Source organism: Nicotiana tomentosiformis, chromosome 8 (genome assembly GCF_000390325.3).
Source record: "Nicotiana tomentosiformis chromosome 8, ASM39032v3, whole genome shotgun sequence".
In the NCBI taxonomy this organism is placed as follows: Eukaryota; Viridiplantae; Streptophyta; class Magnoliopsida; order Solanales; family Solanaceae; genus Nicotiana; species Nicotiana tomentosiformis.
In genome coordinates this window covers 65,575,176-65,596,630 of record NC_090819.1, presented here as the reverse complement: position 1 = coordinate 65,596,630, position 21,455 = coordinate 65,575,176, and the positions used below count along the sequence as shown (strand labels likewise).

Sequence of the window (21,455 nt, the reverse complement as noted above, 5' to 3'; positions counted from 1 at the left end):
TGCAATCACTTCAACAAGATGGGACATTCGTGAGGCTATAAAAGAAGGCGTGCAGCATGATCCAGCAGCCAAACAACTTATCGAGTTAGTCAACCAGGGCAATACGAGACGTGTTTGGGTCGAAGACGGTCTAATGCTTACCACAGGTCGACGGGTCTACGTGCCTAAGTTTGGAGACATTAGACGGCGGATCATAAGGGAGAGTCACGACACAATGTGGGCTGGTCATCCAGGCCAACGTCGCACTAGGGCCTTGGTTGAGTCATTCTACTACTGGCCACGCATGCAAGATGACATAGAGTGTTATGTGCAGACTTGTCTTGTCTGTCAACAGGACAAGGTTGAGCAACAAAAATCCGGAGGACTTTTGGAGCCACTACCAGTTGCAGAGTATCCATGGGAGAGCGTGACTATGGACTTTATCACTTGCCTACCGAAGTCTGATGGTTATTGTACTATTATGGTGGTCGTAGATAGTCCAAATATGCCACCTTCATGCCCGCCTCACCAGGTTGCACTGCCAAGGAAGCCACCAAGCTATTCTTTAAGAATGTGGTGAAGTATTGGGGCTTACCAAGGCATATTATCAGTGATCGAGACCCCCGTTTTACTGGAAACTTTTGGAGAGAATTATTCGACATACTTGGCACGAAACTGCACTTTTTCACTAGTTTCCACCCACAGACAGATGGACAAACGGAACGGGTCAATGCCTTACTAGAATGCTACTTGAGGCATTATGTAAGCGTGCATCAGAAAGATTGGGCAAGGCTCCTAGACATCGCCCAATTCTCTTATAACTTGCAGCGGAGTGAGTCCACGGGGCGGACACCATTTGAGCTAGCCACAGGCCAACAACCACAAATTCCACATTCATTACCAGCCGCGTTCGAGGGAAAGAGTTTGGGGGCTTATCATATGGCCAAAGGATGGGAGGAGCAGCTTGACACTGCTAAGTCCTACTTGGATAAGGCAGCTAGGAAGATGAAGAAGTTTGTAGATCGTAAGCGGCGTCCCACGGACTATAGTGTTGGGGACATGGTCATGGTGAAGTTTAACCCAAGACAGTTTAAGGCACTACGGGGCATGCATCAGAATCTGATTCGCAAGTATGAGGGGCCATTTAAAATAGTCGCCAAGGTAGGCAAGATCTCATACAAGCTTGACATGCCATCGTATTTTAAGATCTACCCAGTTTTCCATGCCAGCATGCTTAAGCCATATCATGAAGATAAAGATGATCCGAGTAGGGGCCAATCAAGTCGAGCGCCTATGACTATCACCTCATCGCATGATAGGGAGATTGAGGCTATCATGGATTACCAAGCCAGGCGAAAACAAGGGCAAAAAGCCACCGCTATGTTCCTCGTCCATTGGAAGGGGCAATCACCGGAGGAGGCCACATGGGAACGATATGAAGATTTATGACAATTCAAAGATAAGATCCGAGAGTTTATGCAGCAACATTGCGCCGCGGTCGTCGCAACATTAGGTAGGGGAGAGTGTGATGACTCGCCATGTCATCATGCCACGTAGGCGCCATTTGGCATATATTAATGCCATGTGGAAGCTTACATAGGAGAAAGGCTTGCATTTGTGAGAAGATTATTGAGAAGTATGGACATTTCCTTTGGAAGATCCTAGATGTTTATGGATTTGCTAGGAAAGTCCTTAGAATCTTCTAGGCTTGTAGAGAATTCTATAGAAAGTCCTTATCTTGTAAATATTAAGGACTTGTGTAACAATTAATATTTACATACTAGCCCCTAGGAGACTAGTATATAAAGAGGGCCAATCATTTGTCTTTCATCAAGCAAACAATTCAAGTTTTCTCTAATACAAAGCTTCCTTTAACAATTCTCTTGTGTTCTTTCTACCATTCTCTTAGCGATCTTGAGTGTAGTAAGGTTGGCTTGGCATACCAAGAACGTGAGAAAATTGTCAAGTGCCGCACGTGTACTTAGTTAATGACTAAGGACGTCACATATTGCTACAAAGTTTGTGAAGTCGAATGATCAGCTTGCAGATATTTTCACCAAGTCCCTCACTGGTCCTCGTATTAGTTACATTTGTAACAAGCTCGGTACATATGATTTGTATGCACCGACTTGAGGGAGAGTGTAAGATAGTTATGTAATTAGTATGTAATTAGTCCGAGTCCCACATTGAATAGGAGTAGGATATGTATTATCTATACTATATTAAAAGCACGAAGTCCATTAGTGAAATGTCGTTCGTCTTTTTTATCCTTTAAAAAACAGAGTGCACAATGAATAAAATAGTCATTTTGTTAATTTCCTAATATTTAGGATTTTAAAATCAACTAAAATTTTAACTATTATAGTAGGAAATCCCAATATTTAAGACATTAAAACCAACTAAAAGTTTCCTTTTATAATTCAAAATCCTAATATTTAAGACCAAATATAAGAACTAATTTGGAAGTTGAAATACGTTTTAGAAATTTCAAAATTTCAATATCTCACCACTAAGCATTATATTTGGATTCAAGAGATTAAAGGCAAAAATTGAAGAACTACAACTACTTTTAAATTTGAAGAAAAGAACAACTATTATTGATTCTTTTTTTTTCTAAGTACTATTGTTAATTATTCTAAAAGTAAATTGCTAGATGAGGAATTGGAGTTAAAACAAGCCAATATACAACTAATATAAGGGAATTAATTTCTACTCCCTCCATCTCAAGTTATTTATCGTAATTTTTAAAAATAGATGTTTCAGATTATTTGTCATTTTAGAAGTTTAAGAAAAAATTTATTTATTTTTTTCATTTTATTCTTAGTAGTAATTGTTCTTGAAGATGAAGATATCACATAAATAAAGTAAATGTCAATAAAGAGATATTATACTTAAGACATAAATAATGGTTAAATAGTCAAAAATTCCTTCGAATTAATGTTTTCATTAGGTGAGTGTAAAAGAGAAATGCGATAAATACTTTAAGATAGAGAAAATATTTATTAGTAATCGAGAGCCTTTAAATAGATAGAAAAATGTTGAACTTATTAGTAATATGAAACATTTAATTTAACAACAAGAACGTAACTCCAACCAAACAAATCATTGATCAATGTCAGAAATCACATCAATTGGTAAATGGCGATGAACGATTACCATTAAGATATTAGTACTGAAGTTGCACTAATCAATAAACTCATAAAGTTTACTAGCAAAATTAACTATGTTCTGGCTGGTGGAATTGTATTTTCTAAAAGTTGAAGGCAATAAATTTTATTGGTATTTGACATAAAAGAAAAATTATAACTCACAAAGTTAAAACCATGTATCAAAATTACTCAAAGTCGCAATAACTCACAAAGTTAAAACCATGTATCAAAATTATTCAAAGTCACAAGTCGAAAGTTATACTTTTTTAATTATAAAAGGACAAAAAATAAATAATATTAAATCTTTGTTTAATTTTACTATTTATATATGATTTTTGTCCACAACTAAAAAATGTACATGAATCTATCTATATATCTATCCAATTTTAATAAGAAAAACGTGTTATATAAATTGAAATAGAGGAAGTAATATTTATATAACTTTTTAAAAATTTAGCATCCGTTGATATAGGTACACGCGCAAAGCGCGTACCCTAAAACTAGTGTATAGTTATAAATAATACTCAGTGTATTACAATTAAACATTAATAATATATTTTTCTCCCGTGCTTTGCATTAAATTTGTCTTTTCTTTATCATTTAGTTATGTTAACTTAGGTGAATTGCCTTTGTTTACTAATGTCAAAATTGACATCCTAAAATGTTTTCTGGACATGTTGTCAGGAGAGTTTTCCAGATCCAAAGTCCCTTGTGGAAGAACTTCATCAATCAGGTTTCAAAGCAATCTGGATGCTTGATCCAGGGATTAAGTATGAAAAGGGATTTTTTGTTTATGATAGTGGTTCTGAAGCAGATGTATGGGTTCAAACAGCAGATGGGAGGCCTTTTATTGGTATGTCTTTATCCTGCAGTTTAAACCTTTATTATTGTTTGTATACATTTTCAGATTTGTCATCTTTTTGCTTCCATCTTTAGGGGAGGTGTGGCCGGGGCCTTGTGTGTTTCCCGATTTCACTCAATTGAAAGCCCGATCATGGTGGGCTAACCTAGTTAAAGATTTCATCTCAAATGGCGTGGATGGTATATGGAATGACATGAATGAACCAGCTATTTTTAAGGTGGCCTACTGTACAACTTCAGAAAACTTATTATGCTGCACTGTTTTCGTTCATTGAGTCTTTTCTGTTGCAGACAGTAACAAAGACAATGCCTGAGAGCAATATTCACAGGGGAGATCCTGAATTTGGAGGTTGCCAGAATCATTCATACTATCACAATGTGAGCCCATTTTCCGCGTTATACATAGATGAAGTTTATACTTGAACAGCTCTGAGGAGAGTTGTACTTAATGTGCTTGCTGATGATACCCCTGCTCCTTTGCCTTTTGTAATGCAATATGCTTATAATTGGCTTGACTGCATTTTAAGGTTTATGGCATGCTCATGGCAAGATCAACCTATGAAGGAATGAAGCTAGCTAATGGAAATAAACGCCCTTTTGTTCTCACACGTGCTGGGTTCGTGGGTAGCCAGAAGTACGCTGCTACATGGACAGGGGATAACCTTTCTACATGGGAGCACTTGCATATGAGTATCTCGATGGTTCTTCAACTGGTTAGTAGCTAAGTATGATCACTTATGCTTTTAAGTTTATATCAGATGCAGGCTTTTACGTTTGATTTTATTTTGGGAAGTTCCTGAAAGGTAACTGAAAACTTTTGAACTCAAAATCTGGGGAATACAGTTGGAGGTTTTGTTCTAGCAGGTTAGTAATTTAGTTGTTATCTTTGCAACTTGTGAGGTGCATTCATATGATTCACCACATTAGAAATTCAAAAGTTGTAGTTACCTGTTTCCTTTATTAGTCCTCATGGAAAACCAATACCTTCGCTTCCAGGAAATCTATAGAATGTCTATCTGTAAAGCTTCAATTTGTTCCAATAAAAAATGTCTGATCTATAGAGGTTCGATCATTATGATTCAAGGTTAATGTGTACTACCAGTAAAAAGTATCGTCAACATAATCCTTAGGATGCACAAGGCAAATTTTTTGATTAGCAACAGTTCCATCCCTGCCACAATGTTGAAACATACTCTAGTGTTGTGGTTCTTGACGCTTTGTTACAGCTCTCAGGTCCAAGCACTGGGTACAGGTATCTGTTTAAAAAGCCAGGTTTTCTATCAACTAGAGAAACCCACACAAGGTAAGCTTGATTGCGTCCTATTTGACATGGAATGGCAAGCACTACCAATCAAATGTGTTGTATACGAGTTCATCCCTGACCGCCTGACACCACTTGTACCCGTGTCCGACACTAATCCAACCGTGTCTCTTTGTTGTTATTTAATTTGTTAATATGTTTCGTTTCAATTAAGCAGACTCCAACAGGGCACTGCTTCTTGCTTCTTAGGTATGCTTCAACTAAAATTTTAAGAACAAACGTGGTTGTTGCATTATGAAGGATCTACTAAAATGGAGTCTTCAATATTTTCTGTTTGACCTCGCCCTATATCAATTACAAAAATGGTGAAGTCTGCTAAGAGAGTAGGACAATTGATAATGTGTTTTGATGATCTTTTAGTTAATGAACTGCTTGCTTTTGTCGACTGAACTTTAAAGTTGATAAAGTATCCATGAGACATGTCCTTGATGTGTTATGCTATAGTAGATTATGGCTACAAAGAATGTTGCAGATATTAGTATTTAATTCCTGTCTTGGTTCCATGCCTGTGCTACTTAGGACATGGTTATTTCAATGCAAAGATGGTAGATTCCATATTGCCCTATCATACAAGAACAACGACAACTACCCCCAGTTCCAAACAAGTTGGGATCGGCTATATGAATCCTTACTTCTCTCATTTAAGCTCAAATCATGTCCTCATCATATCAAATAAAATTAAAGTGAAATATATATAAATAATAGTGATAGTATTAATAATATTATTATTATAAGTTCTCTAGAAAGACTAAATCCTATTCCCAATTAGTAGATATCACCTATATGGATCATGGCATTTATTTTCACGTGACACAAAAAATCTCTTTTGCTCTTTAGTATAGTCAAATTTCGCACAATTAATCTCCATGCCCTGTGTGTGTTGTACATACATATTACATTATTATGTGTGTATGCTTCATAAGTAACAGTAGCAGTTTCATTTAGCATTGTAATGGGTTGACACATTGCACTCTTCTCATGAGGGAAATTTAATGTTCAGGGGCTCAGTGGCCAACCACTTACTGGACCAGATATAGGTGGCTTTGCTGGAAATGCAACTCCTCAGATGTTTGGAAGGTGGATGGGTGTTGGTTCCCTGTTTCCCTTTTGCCGTGCGCATTCGGAGGCTGACACAAATGATCACGAGCCTTGGTCATTTGGGGAAGAGGTTTGCTCTTTTCTGTAGTAATGAGTAGTCAACTATTTGAAAGTTCTGTTTTGTCAAATGACTTATTTAACTGTGTCATATCCTATGGCTTGGTCTGAAAGATCCCATCTGATTGTGTCAAATATGAAAGTTTTGCATATGTTTCAGAGTGTGAACTGGTCCCTGACGGGAGTTGGAGTTTTCAAGTTAGATTCATTCATTTCTTCAAGCGCGTGCACTCTCTCAATACCTGTTATAGTTTCAATGGCTAACCAAGTTCCTAAGCAATAACTGTCTCAAATATTCTTGATCCTTATTCTGAAACTTCAAACATGCAGATTATAGTACCAGGCTCATGACACTGATACAATAATAGTTGGCATGTATGCTCGGGATACCATGTAGAAAAATGTGATTCTATTTCGCACTTTGATTGCATGGATGATTACAATTCTTCTCTATTAATCTCAAATTCTTTTCTAGAATATCTCTAACTAATTAAATATACAAAAAACTGCAATCATTCTAGAGGTACAAATCCCTGTTATTAACTCCGGATACAATGTACAATCACTCTAACTGATTTGACTTTCTATAGCAATGTAATATATCCATTTTATTTGCATTAATTCTTACAATTTTGATGCAAGCTTAGTATGTTGGTTCTTGGAGAAAAATGGATTTTATAACTGTATGAACATTTGAATTGTTAACCATTGCTTTCTAGATAGCTTTGTTCAAGAATTCCATTGCTTCGTCTAGTTGAATGGTATCTTAAACAAAAAAAAACGAGGAGTTGCAGACATACCCTCTTCTCCTGATAAACTTCAGTTTCTGGTTACCTCATTTCCTGAAATCTGGGTTGATGATTGGCCTAGTTGTGCTATAGCATTCTTTTCCGTTGGCATTCCCCTTGTGGTCTCGTTGCTGATCTCCCTCTTTTCATATTTACTCTTGGAAATTTATGAAGATGGATACACTTGGATATGGCTAAATTGTGCAGACTGGATTAATCTAGTTTCTTAAGTGTATTCAAGATAATTAACCAGAATAATAGTATACCTTTTTCATGTCTTTTCTGTATGTAAAACTTCTTATTTGATTTTGGAATAAGACATCTGATTTGACTTGGGACCTTACATCTCTAACAGTGTGAGGAAGTTTGTCGCTTAGCATTGGAGCGGCGCTACCGTCTTTTGCCACACATTTACTCCCTCTTTTATTTGGCACACACGAGGGGTACACCGGTGGCCACACCTATCTTTTTTGCTGGTAAATTTCTCATCACTGATCAAATTGTTTTTTGTCCATGTGAGAAAGCACGGGAGAAAATATATTATTGATATTAGATACTCAATATAATACAAGAGGTCCTATTTATAGCTATAGTCTACAAAGTACATATTACTCCCATTCCAATGTGGGACTACACATAACTAACACTCACCCTCAAGCCGGTGCATATACATCATATGTACCGAGCTTGTTACACATGTAACTAATACGAGAACCAGTAAGAGACTTAGTGAAAATATCTGCTAGTTGATCATCTGACTTTACAAATTTTGTAACAATATATCCTGAAAGTATTTTTTTCTGACCAAGTGACAGTCGATCTCAATGTGTTTAGTCCTCTCATGGAACACCGGATTTGACGCAATATGAAGAGCAGCTTGGTTATCACACACCAGTTCCATTTTGCTGATTTCTCCGAACTTTAACTCCTTGAGCAACTGCTTGACCCAAACTAACTCACACGTTGCCATAGCCATGGCCCGATATTCGGCTTCAGTGCTAGATCGAGCAACTACATTCTGTTTCTTACTCTCCACGAGACCAAATTACCTCTTACTAGAACACAATATCCAGACATAGAACGTCTATTAAAAGGTGATCCTGCCCAATCAGCATCTGTGTACCCAACAATTTGCTCGTGGCCTCAATCCTCGAATAGTAATCCTTTGCTTGGAGCTGACTTTATATACCGAAGAATGCGAACAACTGCATTCCAGTGACTGTCACAAGGAGAATTCATAAATTGACTTACAACACTCACCGGAAAAGAAATGTCAGGTCTAGTTACTGTGAGGTAATTTAATTTGCCAACCAGCCTCCTATATCTCGTAGGGTCTCTAAGAGGCTCCCCCTGTCCAGGCAGAAGCTTAGCATTCAGAATAGGAGAGTCAATAGGTCTGCAACCCATCATTCCAGTCTCCTCAAGAATGTCTAAGGCATACTTCCGCTGTGAAATAACAATACCTGAGCTAGACTGAGTGACCTCAATACCTAGAAAATACTTCAATCTGCCCAGATCCTTAGTCTGGAAGTGATGAAAGAGATGCTGCTTTAGTAATACCATCCTGATCATTGCCAGTAATAACAATATCATCAACATAAACCACTAGACAAATACACAGATTAGGAGCAGAATGCCGATAAAACACAGAGTGATCAGCCTCACTACGAGTCATGCCGAACTCCTGAATAATTGTGTTGAACTTACCAAACCAAGCTCGAGGGGACTATTTCAAACCATAGTGACCTGCGCAATCTGCACACACAACCATTAAACTCCCCCCTGAGCAACAAAACCAGGTGGTTACTCCATATAAACTTCTTCCTCAAGATCACTGTGGAGAAAAACATTCTTAATGTCTAACTGATAAAGAGGCCAATGACGTACAACAACCATGGACAAAAAAAGACGAACAGATGCTACTTTAGCCACGGGAAAGAAAGTGTCACTATAATCAAGCCCAAAATTCTGAGTATATCCTTTTGCAACAAAACGAGCCTTAAGCCGATCAACCTGGCCATCTGGGCCGACTTTGACTGCATAAACCCAACGACAACCAACAATAGACTTACATGCAGGAAGAGGAACAAGCTCCCAAGTGCCACTCGCATGTAAAGCAGCCATCTCGTCAATCATAGCCTGTCGCCATCCTGGATGAGATAGTGCCTCACCTGTAGACTTAGGGATAGAAACAGTGGACAAAGAAGATATAAAAACATAATGAGGGGACGACATACGATGATAACTTAAGCCGACATAGTGGGGATTAGGATTAAGTGTGGATCGTACACCTTTGCGGAGTGCAATTGGTTGACTAAGAGGAGACAAGTCCGCAGTAGGTGCAGAATCTGATGCAGGCGTGAATCACCTGGGCCTGATGCTGGATGTGGACGACGATGATAAGTCAAGAGTGGTGGAGCTGCAGAAGGTTGAATTGGATTATGTGGAGGAACTGGAGCTATAGGTGGTGGAGCTACAACTGGAGCTGTAGGTGGTAGAGCTACAACTGGAGCTGTAGGTGGTGAAGCTGGAGATGTAGAGGAAGATGAATGGGAGATAGTGACTGAATTTCCAAAAGATGAAACTGGTAGCACCTCGGAAATATCTAACTGATGACCTGAACCTGTGAAGTATGATTGGGTTTTAAAGAAGGTAACATCAGCGAACATAAGGTACCGCTGGAGGTCAGGAGAGTAGCGTCGATATCCCTTTTGTGTTCTCGAGTAACCCAAATATATGCACTTAAGAGCACGGGGAGCTAACTTATCTGTTCCTGGAGTAAGGTTATGGACAAAACAAGTGCTTCCAAAGATACGGGGTGGAAGAGAGAACAAAGGTAAGTGGGGAAACATGACAGAGAATGGAACTTGGTTCTGGATAACTGAAGATGGCATACGATTAATAAGATAGCAAGAAGAAATGCATCCCCCCAAAAACTCAACGGAGCATGAGATTGTATGAGTAGGGTACGAGCAGTTTCAATAAGATGTCTATTCTTTCTTTCTGCTACCCCATTTTGTTTAGATATGTACGGACAAGATGTTTGATGAATAATCTCATGAGATTTCATAAATTGCTGAAATGGGGAAGACAAATACTCTCGGACATTATCACTACGAAATGTGCGAATAGACACCCCCAAATTGATTTTGAATTTCAGCGTGGAAGGTCTGGAAAATAGAAAACAACTCAGATCGATTTTTATCAAAAATATCCAAGTGCACTTGGAATAATCATCAATGAAACTGACAAAGTAGCGGAATCCCAAGGTGGAACTGACCTGACTAGGACCCCAAACATCTGAATGTACTAAAGTAAAAGGTGACTCTGCTCGATTATCAAGTCGCCGAGGGAAATGGGAGTGAGTATGCTTACCGAGCTGACATGACTCACACTCTAGAGCTGACAAGTGAGATAAACCATATACCATTTTCTGAAGTTTTGACAAACTGGGATGTCCCAACCGTTTATGTAATAAATCTGGCGAATCAGTAACAAGACAAGTTGTTGAAGGAAGACAAGATGCGAGTCCATATGATTTAGCAAGGATAAGGTAATAAAGTCCGTTTGATTCACGCCCGGTACCAATGATTCGTCCCGTACTACGTTCCTGTATAAAAAACATGGTCATCAAGAAATAAAACAACGCATTTAAGTGATTTGGCTAAGCGACTATCAACTATGAGATTAAAAGGATTATTGGGAATATAAAGGACTGAATCTAAAGGTAAGGAAGGAAGTGAGCTTGCTTGACCTATTGCAGTTGCCATGGTTTGAGACGCATTGGCCATTGTGACTCTTAGAAGAGATTGATAATACGAAATAGTGGTGAAAAAAGATTTGTTACCAGAAATATGATCTGATGCACCTGAATCAATGACCCAAAACTCAGAGGATGAAGATTGGGAGAAACAAGTCACGCTATTACCTGTTTGAACAACAGAAGCTATCTCAGAAGATGTCTGCTTACATGCTTTGTACTAAAGGAACTCAATATAATCTGCTAAAGAAACCATCCGACTATTCAAAGTATCGGTTCCCAAGTCGCTACAATTTGTAGTAGTAGGGTTAACTTGAAATAGTGGAAATAAGTAACTCCCGTGGGAAAACTGAAGAAATAGCTGGGGAAACACTGTTTACAGCAGAAAACAGAAAACTATTTTATGCCGGAAACATTGTTCACACCGGAAAATACTGTAGCTTGCCGGAAAATTGTAAAGTTGTCGGAATTTAATGTAACCAGGATGGATAGACTCGGAATTCCCTTGCGAGCAAGCTGTCCTGAAGAAATATTTTCAAAAAAAAAAAAGCCGGAAAAATATAAAAGTGGTCGGAATTTGATTTGAATTAGATGGGTAGGCTCGGAATTGTGGGGATAACAGACTGTCCTGAAGAAGCTTCGTGAAAAAAATGGCCGGAAAGTGACCGGAACCCTCTCCGGAAAAGTTGTTGTTGCCGGCGCGTGGAGGCGCGTGGCAGCTTTTCTGCCGGATAAATTTTCAGGGATTGGTCGTCGGAGGGTGATCTACCTCGTGGTGGTGTTGGTTTTAGCACAACACCGACAGAAAGTGACTTTCACCTAGACAGGCCTTAGGTCACCGGAAAAAGTGCACGACGACTAAGTTCTTTCTTCCCGGTTAACGCTAGAATGACGCACAATGATTTTTTCTCACTAATGCTCTGATAACATGTGAGAAAGCACGGGAGAAAATATATTATTGATATTAGATACTCAATATAATACAAGAGGTCCTATTTATAGCTATAGCCTACAAAGTACATAATACTCCCATTCCAATGTGGGACTACACATAACTAACAGTCCACAATATATGTGCATGAAAGCATGGCTGGTAGTGGACAAGATAGTCAAATTGTACAGGATTTATGCAGTTTTGGTTGGATAATCATTTGAACGGAATTTTCAAATGTAGAGTTGTCATCTGTTTAGGAATTTTTTGTTTACTTTCTGTAAAGCCCAAAAAGGAAAATCTGGTCTATTGTTGCGGACTTTGTGCAAGTCACTTAATCCGAGAACAACTTAGACATTTCTAATTAAGGATTTGGTTTCTTTACGAGTTCCTTTCCCTATCAATAGTATCAAATCTATTACTGTTTGTGTCCATCTCATCTAAAAGCTTAAGCTATTAGAAAGAACACACTTTTATTTACTTAATTATGTCTTCAACATGCCCCCTCGCGTGCGAGCTTGATTCTTTTTGATGAGCCAAGCACGTGGATTTTTTTTTTGATATTGGGTGGCTGTGCGCTTCGAACCCAGGACCTCTGCCTGCTCTGATACCATGTTGAAGTGTGTGCCCATCTCATCTAAAAGGTTAAACTATTAGAGAGAACACACTTTTATTTACTTAATTATGTGTTCAACACTGCTTAAATTGAACAACAATCAATTTCGTAGTAATTAGTCGCTTACTCTTGCAGATCCAAAAGACCCTGAGTTAAGGAAACACGAGAACTCGTTTCTGCTGGGACCAATTCTTATATATGCAAGGTTTAATTCTTTTTCTTCACAGATGCATTAGTAGGTGATTGTAGAACTCTGTGTAGGTGGTTTCTTTGTTTGCATTCTACAATATACACATTGTTAAGATTCCTAATGTCCATCAATCAACTTTGTAGATAACTGTCTTTCTCATGAGATGAGAAAAGATTAACATATCTTTTGGTTTTATCATTTTAATCCAAAAAAGTAGATTAAGGGGGCAAAACAAAATGTTTTGCTGGTTCCACTAGGTGTCTATGTAAAATTAGTTACTAGTCAAAGGAGAAAAAAGGGCGGTTTATATTATGGTCAGAAAACAGTTAAGATATTATATATTCGGCTATGTAGTAAATAAATAATACAGGCTATTGTGGTCTAATTTTTGCTCTAATAACTGTAAGCCCAAAAGGCAATTTCATTTACCATTTGCCAAGTGTTTGGTAGCAGGTTTTAGAGACACTACTAACATTATCATGCAAAACCTCTTTCTTTCATGCAACATAGTCTGTTATCTATTTGTGAAAATTGATTTCATAGATTTGCGTATCATCCAATAATCTGATGGATTATCGTTTTTCACTTCCCAAATGACCTCCCTCAAGAACCTCCACATTCACGAGGCAATTGGCATGCTTAGAGGTGACTGACGTAGAAGTGTGAACGCGATATTGCTAACTGATGATCCTTTATGATGCAGTTGAGATAGATGGAGAATTTTGCTTCATTTAGCCTTAACCTGATCCATGTTTACGTCCTTATCTTCATATTTCTGGATCAGTGTGGATGGTTTAATCTGTCATGTGCATGCATATACTAATGTATGTTGTACTTGAGCAGCACTCAGCGTGGTGAGGAATTGGGTACAATTCAGCACAAGCTACCAAAAGGCACATGGTTGAGTTTTGACTTTGAAGATTCACATCCGGTATTTATTCTTGGGAACTGGACACACACAATATCACTTTATGGATTATCAGTACTTTAATTTGCTTTTAGTTATCTTTGTTCTTGTTCCTCCCAAAATTTTAGGATTTGCCTGCATTATATTTGCTTGGTGGATCAATCATCCCTGTCGGTCCACTTTATCAGCATGTGGGTCAAGCTAATCCTAGTGATGATTTAACATTACTCGTCGCCTTGGATGAAAATGGTAAATTTCTATCTTTTTGGTAATGCTAATGTAGTTGACTCCCATTTATTTTTTTTTTTTGGGGGGGGGGGGAGGGTTGGGGGGGGGGGGAGAAATTATGGTTAACTAGCTTTAGTTGGTTTAGCATTATCAGGGATCTCAACTTACTTTCTCCATTCCAATTGGCCTATTCCATTTCCTGAGTGTCAAGTCAACCAAATCTTATAATTGAATCATGTAATTCATTTTAGAAAAAATAATATTTTATATTTTTAGTAAATAAAACTAGATTGAGAGAAAACCTCAAAAGTGTTCGAAATTTCCAAAATTGCAATTCAAAATATTAATAACACAGAGAGATCAATCAGAAATTATTTTATTTGAAATTTAGGAGCGAAATGGGACCACTTTTCCATAATAGATGCAATGCTACGTTAATCTGATTTTGGCACATGTTCCAGAATTAGTTGTGGTCACTGTAGAGTGTATAGTGTGGTATGGAGTATTTATTTCTTTCTTCCCTTTTCTTCCTGTTTCTTGATCGTAACATAATTCATTGTTGTGAGGAATTCCGTGTGCCAGTGAAGATTGCTTCCAATGATGATACAGGAAATAAAAAATGGTATCATCTGGGTAGCACACATGCGTGTACCTATATTAACTATATCTTGTTAAAACAGGTATGCAACTTTGATAGTGTAGTGAATTTGGCTGATGCACCAATATGTCCTTGATAAAAAGGAAAGGATTCATGAAGTTATCATGAGATGGCGGGTCTTAATTCAGTAAAGGTCAATAAAGATAGGCTAGTAGGGCTAGGAAGAATGAATGTCTTTTGTGGTACATTCTAGGATATGTTATCCCGAATAAGAATGACAGAGCTAGGACACTGGTGGAACTTGGGGGATAAAGGGAAGATCACACTGACATTGGAATTGGTGTAATCAAGCAAAGAGAAAGACTTTAAACTTTTCAGCAACTCTTTTGCTTTCTCCTGTATGTTTTTGTTTTCTGCTCTATGCATCTATTCTTTTACAAGTTTAATGGTAGTTTATTTAGTACTTTCTCTTGATCGTGGGATCATTGGCGCATTGTACAACAACGGTGACAAGAGGCAGTGAAAGGGAAAAGAGTTCTTTAGCAGCTATAGCACTCAGCATCACTCATACTTTTGCAATTTCAGGTAAAGCTGAAGGTCTTCTTTTCGAAGATGATGGTGATGGATATGAATATAGTGAAGGTGGATACCTTTTGACAACATATGTCGCTGAGCTTCAGTTTTCTGTTGTTACTGTGCGAATCTCCAAAACAGAAGGAAAATGGAGAAGGCCAAACCGCCGGTTGCATGTCAGGATATTGCTTGGTAAAGGTGCTATGGTATGTTTCCTCGTGCCTCACATATATTAGCTTTAGGGAAAAAGAGAGACCATTTAAGACAGACATGTTTAATTGGTGATTGTTTGCTATGGTTCCCCTTATCCAGCTTGAAGCTTGGGGTTCTGACGGAGAGATTGTACAAGTAGCAATGCCATCAGAAACTGATGTATCAAATTTGGTTTCTGCAAGTGAAGAGAAGTACAGAAATCGTCTGGGTAAACCTGCTCTTCCACGTGTCCTGCTTTGCTTATTTCTTTCTTTCTCTAACTTTCTGCATAACTCTTTCTTGGATTTGCATCAAACGTAGATATCTCATCAAATTAAATGACATATGTGCAGAACGTATTTCACAACACCCAATCTTAGGTATGTTTAAAAGTACTCAAGTCAGACACCTACACCCGCTGTTCAACGCAACCCAGCATGTCTTAAAACTTTATTTAATTCTTTAACGACAACACTGGCATCACCCATTTTTGGTGCTTCGTCTGTGCTGGATGCAAATGCTTAGAGAATGCTACAGTATTTCTACTTTTATTAAAATTCTTTTTTACGCATAAAGATAAAATAATCTGATTTTTAGAGAGAATCATTAGGGTCCATTTCAATTAAAGAGCATGATTTGGTAAAATGTTTTCCAAATTCTTTTAATGTATCACCCATAAAGTTGGCCCCAAATGTCTATATCACACTCCAACTTACCAGGTGACCATATAGACACTTTATGTTGGTTTTAGTGTGTCTAAGTAAACACACGTGTCTGGAAGGTATAATGCGTGAGACACAATCGCTCCTACGTGGTTAAATGAACCAATCAGAATTTAACACGTAGACTACACGTGGTTAAACAAAAAAAGTGATAAATAAAAATGAAAAAGAAAACCCAAAAGTAGACCCCACCCTTGTCCCCTCCCCAGCTCTCCCAACTTCTTCTTCATCCAGAAAATCCAAACCAGATCCTATCCATCTTCTTCTCTCGCACACCCCTCACCCCAAAACCAATCACCCCTTTTTAAAATTCCTACTCTAAAATTCTTCTATAATCCTAATAGATTTGAAAAGAGAACCAAGCCAGCAAAAAAATACCGAGAAACCATTTTCAACTATCATTGGACCTCACCGGAAAAGCTCTCCTCCAACGACCTCTCTCTTCGTCTCCTTCCCACCTGCTTTCCCTAATCTCTTTCCCCTATCCATTTTTTCCTATCTCACGTTTTATTTTTCTGACAAGTTTTCCGATTTGTAGTACAAAATAGCCAAGCATATATACAAATTGCGAATTCTTTTCGAATTTTCTATTCATTCTTACTGTAATTTTACAATTTTAACAAATTGCATCTCCTCTTTTTAGTTTCAAGCACTAATTTTTCGTCTCTTTAATTCAGTTCTTTTGCCACTATTTTTTATTTTGATGATTTAGTGATGGGGTTTTTGATAGTGTTAAAATTGTGGCTAGTTGAATTGTATATTTGGTGTTGTTCTTATTAAGGTGGTGGCATGAGGATGGTTATGAGGTTGTGGCTGGGTTGTAATGGTGGCGAAAAGGTGGTAATGAATATGGCTTGATTGGAGATGAAGAATGTGGGGTTCACAAAAAAAAGAATATCTATATATATATATATATGCTCAAATATGAGTGAGACACTCATTTTGCCATGTTAGCTCGGAATGTTTACGAGACACACTTGTACCAAGTTAAAGTCTCTACTTGATCATTAGATAAGTTTAAATGTCTAACTGACAGCTGGGGCCAAGTTTAAGTGTCTGTCTATGTATTTTGCCTACATATTTAATATCTCTCTTATTGAAAAAAAAACGTATTTTAATTTCTGATCGGAAACTCTACATTTCTTCTGGCTGCCGCTGTTTGTAATCAGATAGATTTACTGATTGGACCAGCCTTTAATGAGTAAATCTTGAAAACCTGGAGTTTCGAAGGAGGATAGAAGGGAAAATCATTTGCAGGTCTGCCATTTTTCACGTTTTTCAGGGCAGTGAGGTTAGAATTATGTGAGGATTTTTTTGAAAACACTACATGGGACCTCTTTATCAGCTGTTGGATGTAGTGTGTTCTGTATCGATGAGAACTAAATAGCTGGTTTTTATCACGCCTTACAGATTTGCAGAGGAATTGGGGTTCTTACTTTTGATGTCTGTTTTATATGTCTACCAATTCTATGCCATCTTATCCTTTTTACTTCAACTTCTTCCCGTGCAAGTAGTTTTCTTTTGTTTCAAAATTTAAAGTAAGTGTTGGTTCCTTGTTGAAAATTAATTGCAGAAAGTGCTAAACGTATACCAGAAGTGGAGACTGTCTCTGGACACAAGGGAGTGGAACTTTCAAGGACCCCCGTTGTTCTGAAGAGTGGTGATTGGGAGCTGCAAGTGGTTCCTTGGATAGGTGGTAGAATCCTTTCTATGGACCATATTCCTTCAGGTATTGTGAGCTCCATAGTTATTTTTTCCTTCAGTAATTCGATAATCTTTCACTTTCTTTGCATTTTTGCTGGTATTCGTCAAGCTTGTGAGAAGGCACGGGAGAAAACATGTTATTGATATTGGATGAGCAATACTATACAAGAGGTCCTTATTTATAGCTATACTATACAAGGACATACTACTCTTTTACCAATGTGGGACAATACTACCACTATATACATGCTGTAAACTAACACTCCCCCTCAAGCAGGTGCATACAAATCATATGTACCGAGCTTGTTACATATATAACCAATACGAGGACCAGTGAGAGACTTGGTGAAAGTATCTGCAAGTTGATCATTCGACCTCACAAACTTTGTAGCAATCTTTCCTGAAAGTATTTTTTCTCTGACGAAGTGACAATCAATCTCAATGTGTTTAGTTCTCTCATGGAACACCGGATTTGATGCAATATGAAGGCAGCTTGATTATCGCACACAAGTTCCATCCGACTGATTTCACTAAATTTCAACTCCTTGAGCAATTGTTTGGTCCATACTAGCTCACATGTTGCCATAGCCATTGCTCGATATTCTGCTTCTGCACTAGACCGAACAACTACATTCTGTTTCTTGCTCTTCCAGGACACCAAATTTCCTCCTACTAAAACACAATATCCAGACGTAGACCTTCTATCAGAAGGTGATCCTGCCCAATCAGCATCTGCTTATCCAATGATCTGCTCATGACCTCGATCCTCAAAGAGTAACCATTTTCCTGGAGCCGATTTTATATATCGAATAATGCGGACAACTGCATCCCAATGACTATCATAGGAAGAATTCATAAACTGACTTACAACACTCACAGGATAAGAAATGTCGGGTCTAGTCACTGTGAGATAATTTAATTTTCCAATCAGCCGCCTATAGCTTGCAGGATCGCTAAGCGGCTCCCCCAGTCCTGGCATAAGTTTAGAATTCGGATCCATCGGAGTGTCAACAGGTCTGCAACCTATCATCCCCGTCTCCTCAAGAATGTCTAAAGCATATTTTCTTTGAGAAATAACAATACCTGAGCTAGACTGGGCAACCTCAATACCTATAAAGTATTTCAATCTGCTTAGATTCTTAGTTTGGAAGTGCTGGAAGAGATGTTGCTTCAGATTGGTAATACCATCCTGATCATTGCCAGTAATAACAATATCATCAACATAGACTACCAGATAAATACAGAGACTTGAAGCAGAGTGCCGATAAAACACAGAGTGATCAGCTTCACTACGAGTCATGCCAAACTTCTGGATAACCGTGCTGAACTTACCAAACCAGGCTCAAGGAGACTGTTTTAGACCATAAAGTGACCGACGCAAGCGACATACAAGGCCACGAGACTCCCCCTGAGCAACAAAACCAGGTGGTTGCTCCATATAAACCTCATCCTCAAGATCACCGTGAAGAAAGGCATTTTTAATGTTCAGCTGATAGAGGGGCCAATGACGAACCGCAGCCATGGATAGAAAAAGGAGGACTGAAGCCACTTTAGCCACGGGAGAGAAGGTATCACTATAATTGAGCCCAAATATCTGAGTATATCCTTTGGCAACAAGACGGGCCTTAAGTCGATCAATCTGTCCATCGGGACCAACTTTGACTGCATAAACCCAACGACAACCAACGGTAGATTTACCTGAGGGAAGAGGAACAAGCTCCTAAGTACCACTTGTATGTAAAGCAGACATCTCGTCACTCATAGCCTAGATGAGACAACGCTTCACCTGTAGACTTAAGGATGGAAACCGAGGACAAAGAAGATATAAAAGCATAATGGGGAGATGACATACGATGATAGCTCAAACCGACATAACGAGGATTAGGGTTAAGTGTGGTCCGTATACCTTTCCGAAGTGCAATCGGTGTACTAGGAGCAGGGTCCGCAGCAGGAGCAGGGTCAGGTGCAGGACGAGAACCAGTTGGGCCTGATGGAGGACGCAAACGACGATGATAAGACAAGAGTGGTGTTCCTGTGGCTGGGGAACTAGGGGGAACAACACTAGACTCTTCAACGGTTGGTATGGATGAAACCTCTGTGGTCGAAGGTGGAGGAGGAGCTATAGTAAACTCCTCAAAGGTCGGTATAGGTAAGACCTCAGATATATCATGGTGGTTAGCAGAGGTAAAGAAAGGTTTAGACTTAAAAAATGTGACGTCAGCTAACATAAGGTACCTACGAAGATCTGGAGAATAACAACAATATCCCTTCTGAACACGAGAATAACCAAGGAAGACACACTTGAGAGCACGAAGAGCTAACTTATCTTTCCCAGGGGCTAAGTTATGAACAAAACACATGCTCCCAAAAATACGAGGTGGAAGAGAGTATAAGGGTGACTGGGAAAACAATACTGAATGCGGAATCTGATTCTTGATGGGAGATGAAGGCATCCGATTAATCAAATAACAAGCTGTGAGAACTGCATCACCCCAAAAACGCAACGGAACACGAGATTCAATTAGAAGTGTGCGAGCAGTCTCAATAAGGTGCCTATTCTTTCTCTCAGCAACCCCATTTTGCTGAGGGGTACAAGGACAAGATGTCTGATGAATAATTCCTTGAGAAGTCATAAACTGCTGAAATTGAGAAGATAAATATTCTAAGGCATTATCACTGCGAAAAATGCGAATAGAAACACCAAATTGGTATTTGATTTCAGCACAGAAACTCTGGAATATAGAAAATAACTCAGAACGATCTTTTATTAAGAAAAGCCAAGTACATCTTGAATAATCATCAATGAAACTGACAAAATAACGAAATCCCAAGGATGAACTGACTCTAGTAGGACCCCATATATCAGAATGAACTAAGGAGAAGACAGACTCTGCATGACTCTCAACACTACGCGAAAAGGAGGCTCGGGTATGTTTCCCAAGTTGACACGACTCACAATCTAATGTAGACAAACTAGATAAACTAGGCACCATCTTCTAAAGTTTGGATAAACTCGGATGTCCTAAACGTCTGTGGATTAGATCTGGAAGATCTGTAACTAGACATGTTGTGGAAGGACCGAGTGAGTTAAGGTAGTAAAGGCCTTCTGATTCACGTCCTGTACCAATTGTCTGTCCCGTACTGCGGTCCTGCATAATAAAAGAATCGTCAATAAAATATATACCACAATGGAGGGCACGAGTTAAACGACTAACAGATGCAAGACTAAAAGGACAGCCAGGGATATAAAGAACGGAATCTAGGGTGATAGAAGACAAGGGATTAGCTTGTCCAACTCCTTTTGCCTTAGTTTGACATCCATTGGCTAAAGTAACAGTGGGAAGAGACTGTAAATATATAATATTTGACAAAAGTGGTGGCGCGTGGAGGCGCGTGAGGAGGCTGCTGCCGGAGTTTTTCACTGGGCTTTGGTCGCCGGACAATGACGACTCTTGTGGTAGTGTTGGATTTTGCACAACACCGACAGAAATGAAGCAGATAGAAAACAACCTTAAAAATGTACTGATTTCTCTTTCCCGGAATCGCTGGCATTTATGCACAGCGATTTCTCTTTCCCGGAATCGCTGGAATTTATGCACAACGATAAGTCTCTCACAATTGCTCTGATACCATGTGAGAAGGCACGGGAGAAAATATGTTATTGATATTGGATGAACAATACAATACAAGAGGTCCTTATTTATAGCTATACTATACAAGGACATACTACTCTTTTACCAATGTGGGACAATACTACACTATATACATGTTGTAAACTAAC

At 38.6% G+C, this 21,455-nt stretch overlaps 1 protein-coding gene across 2 annotated transcripts in view; it reads left to right on the top strand.

The window, feature by feature from the left end:
• The window catches only part of LOC104119907 (uncharacterized), a 41,879-nt gene that overhangs the window by 14,030 nt on the left and 6,394 nt on the right, over window positions 1–21,455 (top strand). For both annotated transcript variants that reach the window (XM_070182407.1, XM_070182406.1), the window contains exons 8-19: window positions 3,813–3,981; window positions 4,065–4,207; window positions 4,281–4,367; window positions 4,517–4,702; window positions 6,311–6,478; window positions 7,609–7,729; window positions 12,696–12,765; window positions 13,594–13,681; window positions 13,786–13,906; window positions 15,069–15,262; window positions 15,369–15,477; window positions 17,544–17,699. In XM_070182407.1, coding sequence (XP_070038508.1) covers window positions 3,813–3,981; window positions 4,065–4,207; window positions 4,281–4,367; window positions 4,517–4,702; window positions 6,311–6,478; window positions 7,609–7,729; window positions 12,696–12,765; window positions 13,594–13,681; window positions 13,786–13,906; window positions 15,069–15,262; window positions 15,369–15,477; window positions 17,544–17,699 — 1,612 coding nt within the window. The remainder of the gene's footprint in view (window positions 1–3,812; window positions 3,982–4,064; window positions 4,208–4,280; window positions 4,368–4,516; window positions 4,703–6,310; window positions 6,479–7,608; window positions 7,730–12,695; window positions 12,766–13,593; window positions 13,682–13,785; window positions 13,907–15,068; window positions 15,263–15,368; window positions 15,478–17,543; window positions 17,700–21,455) is intronic.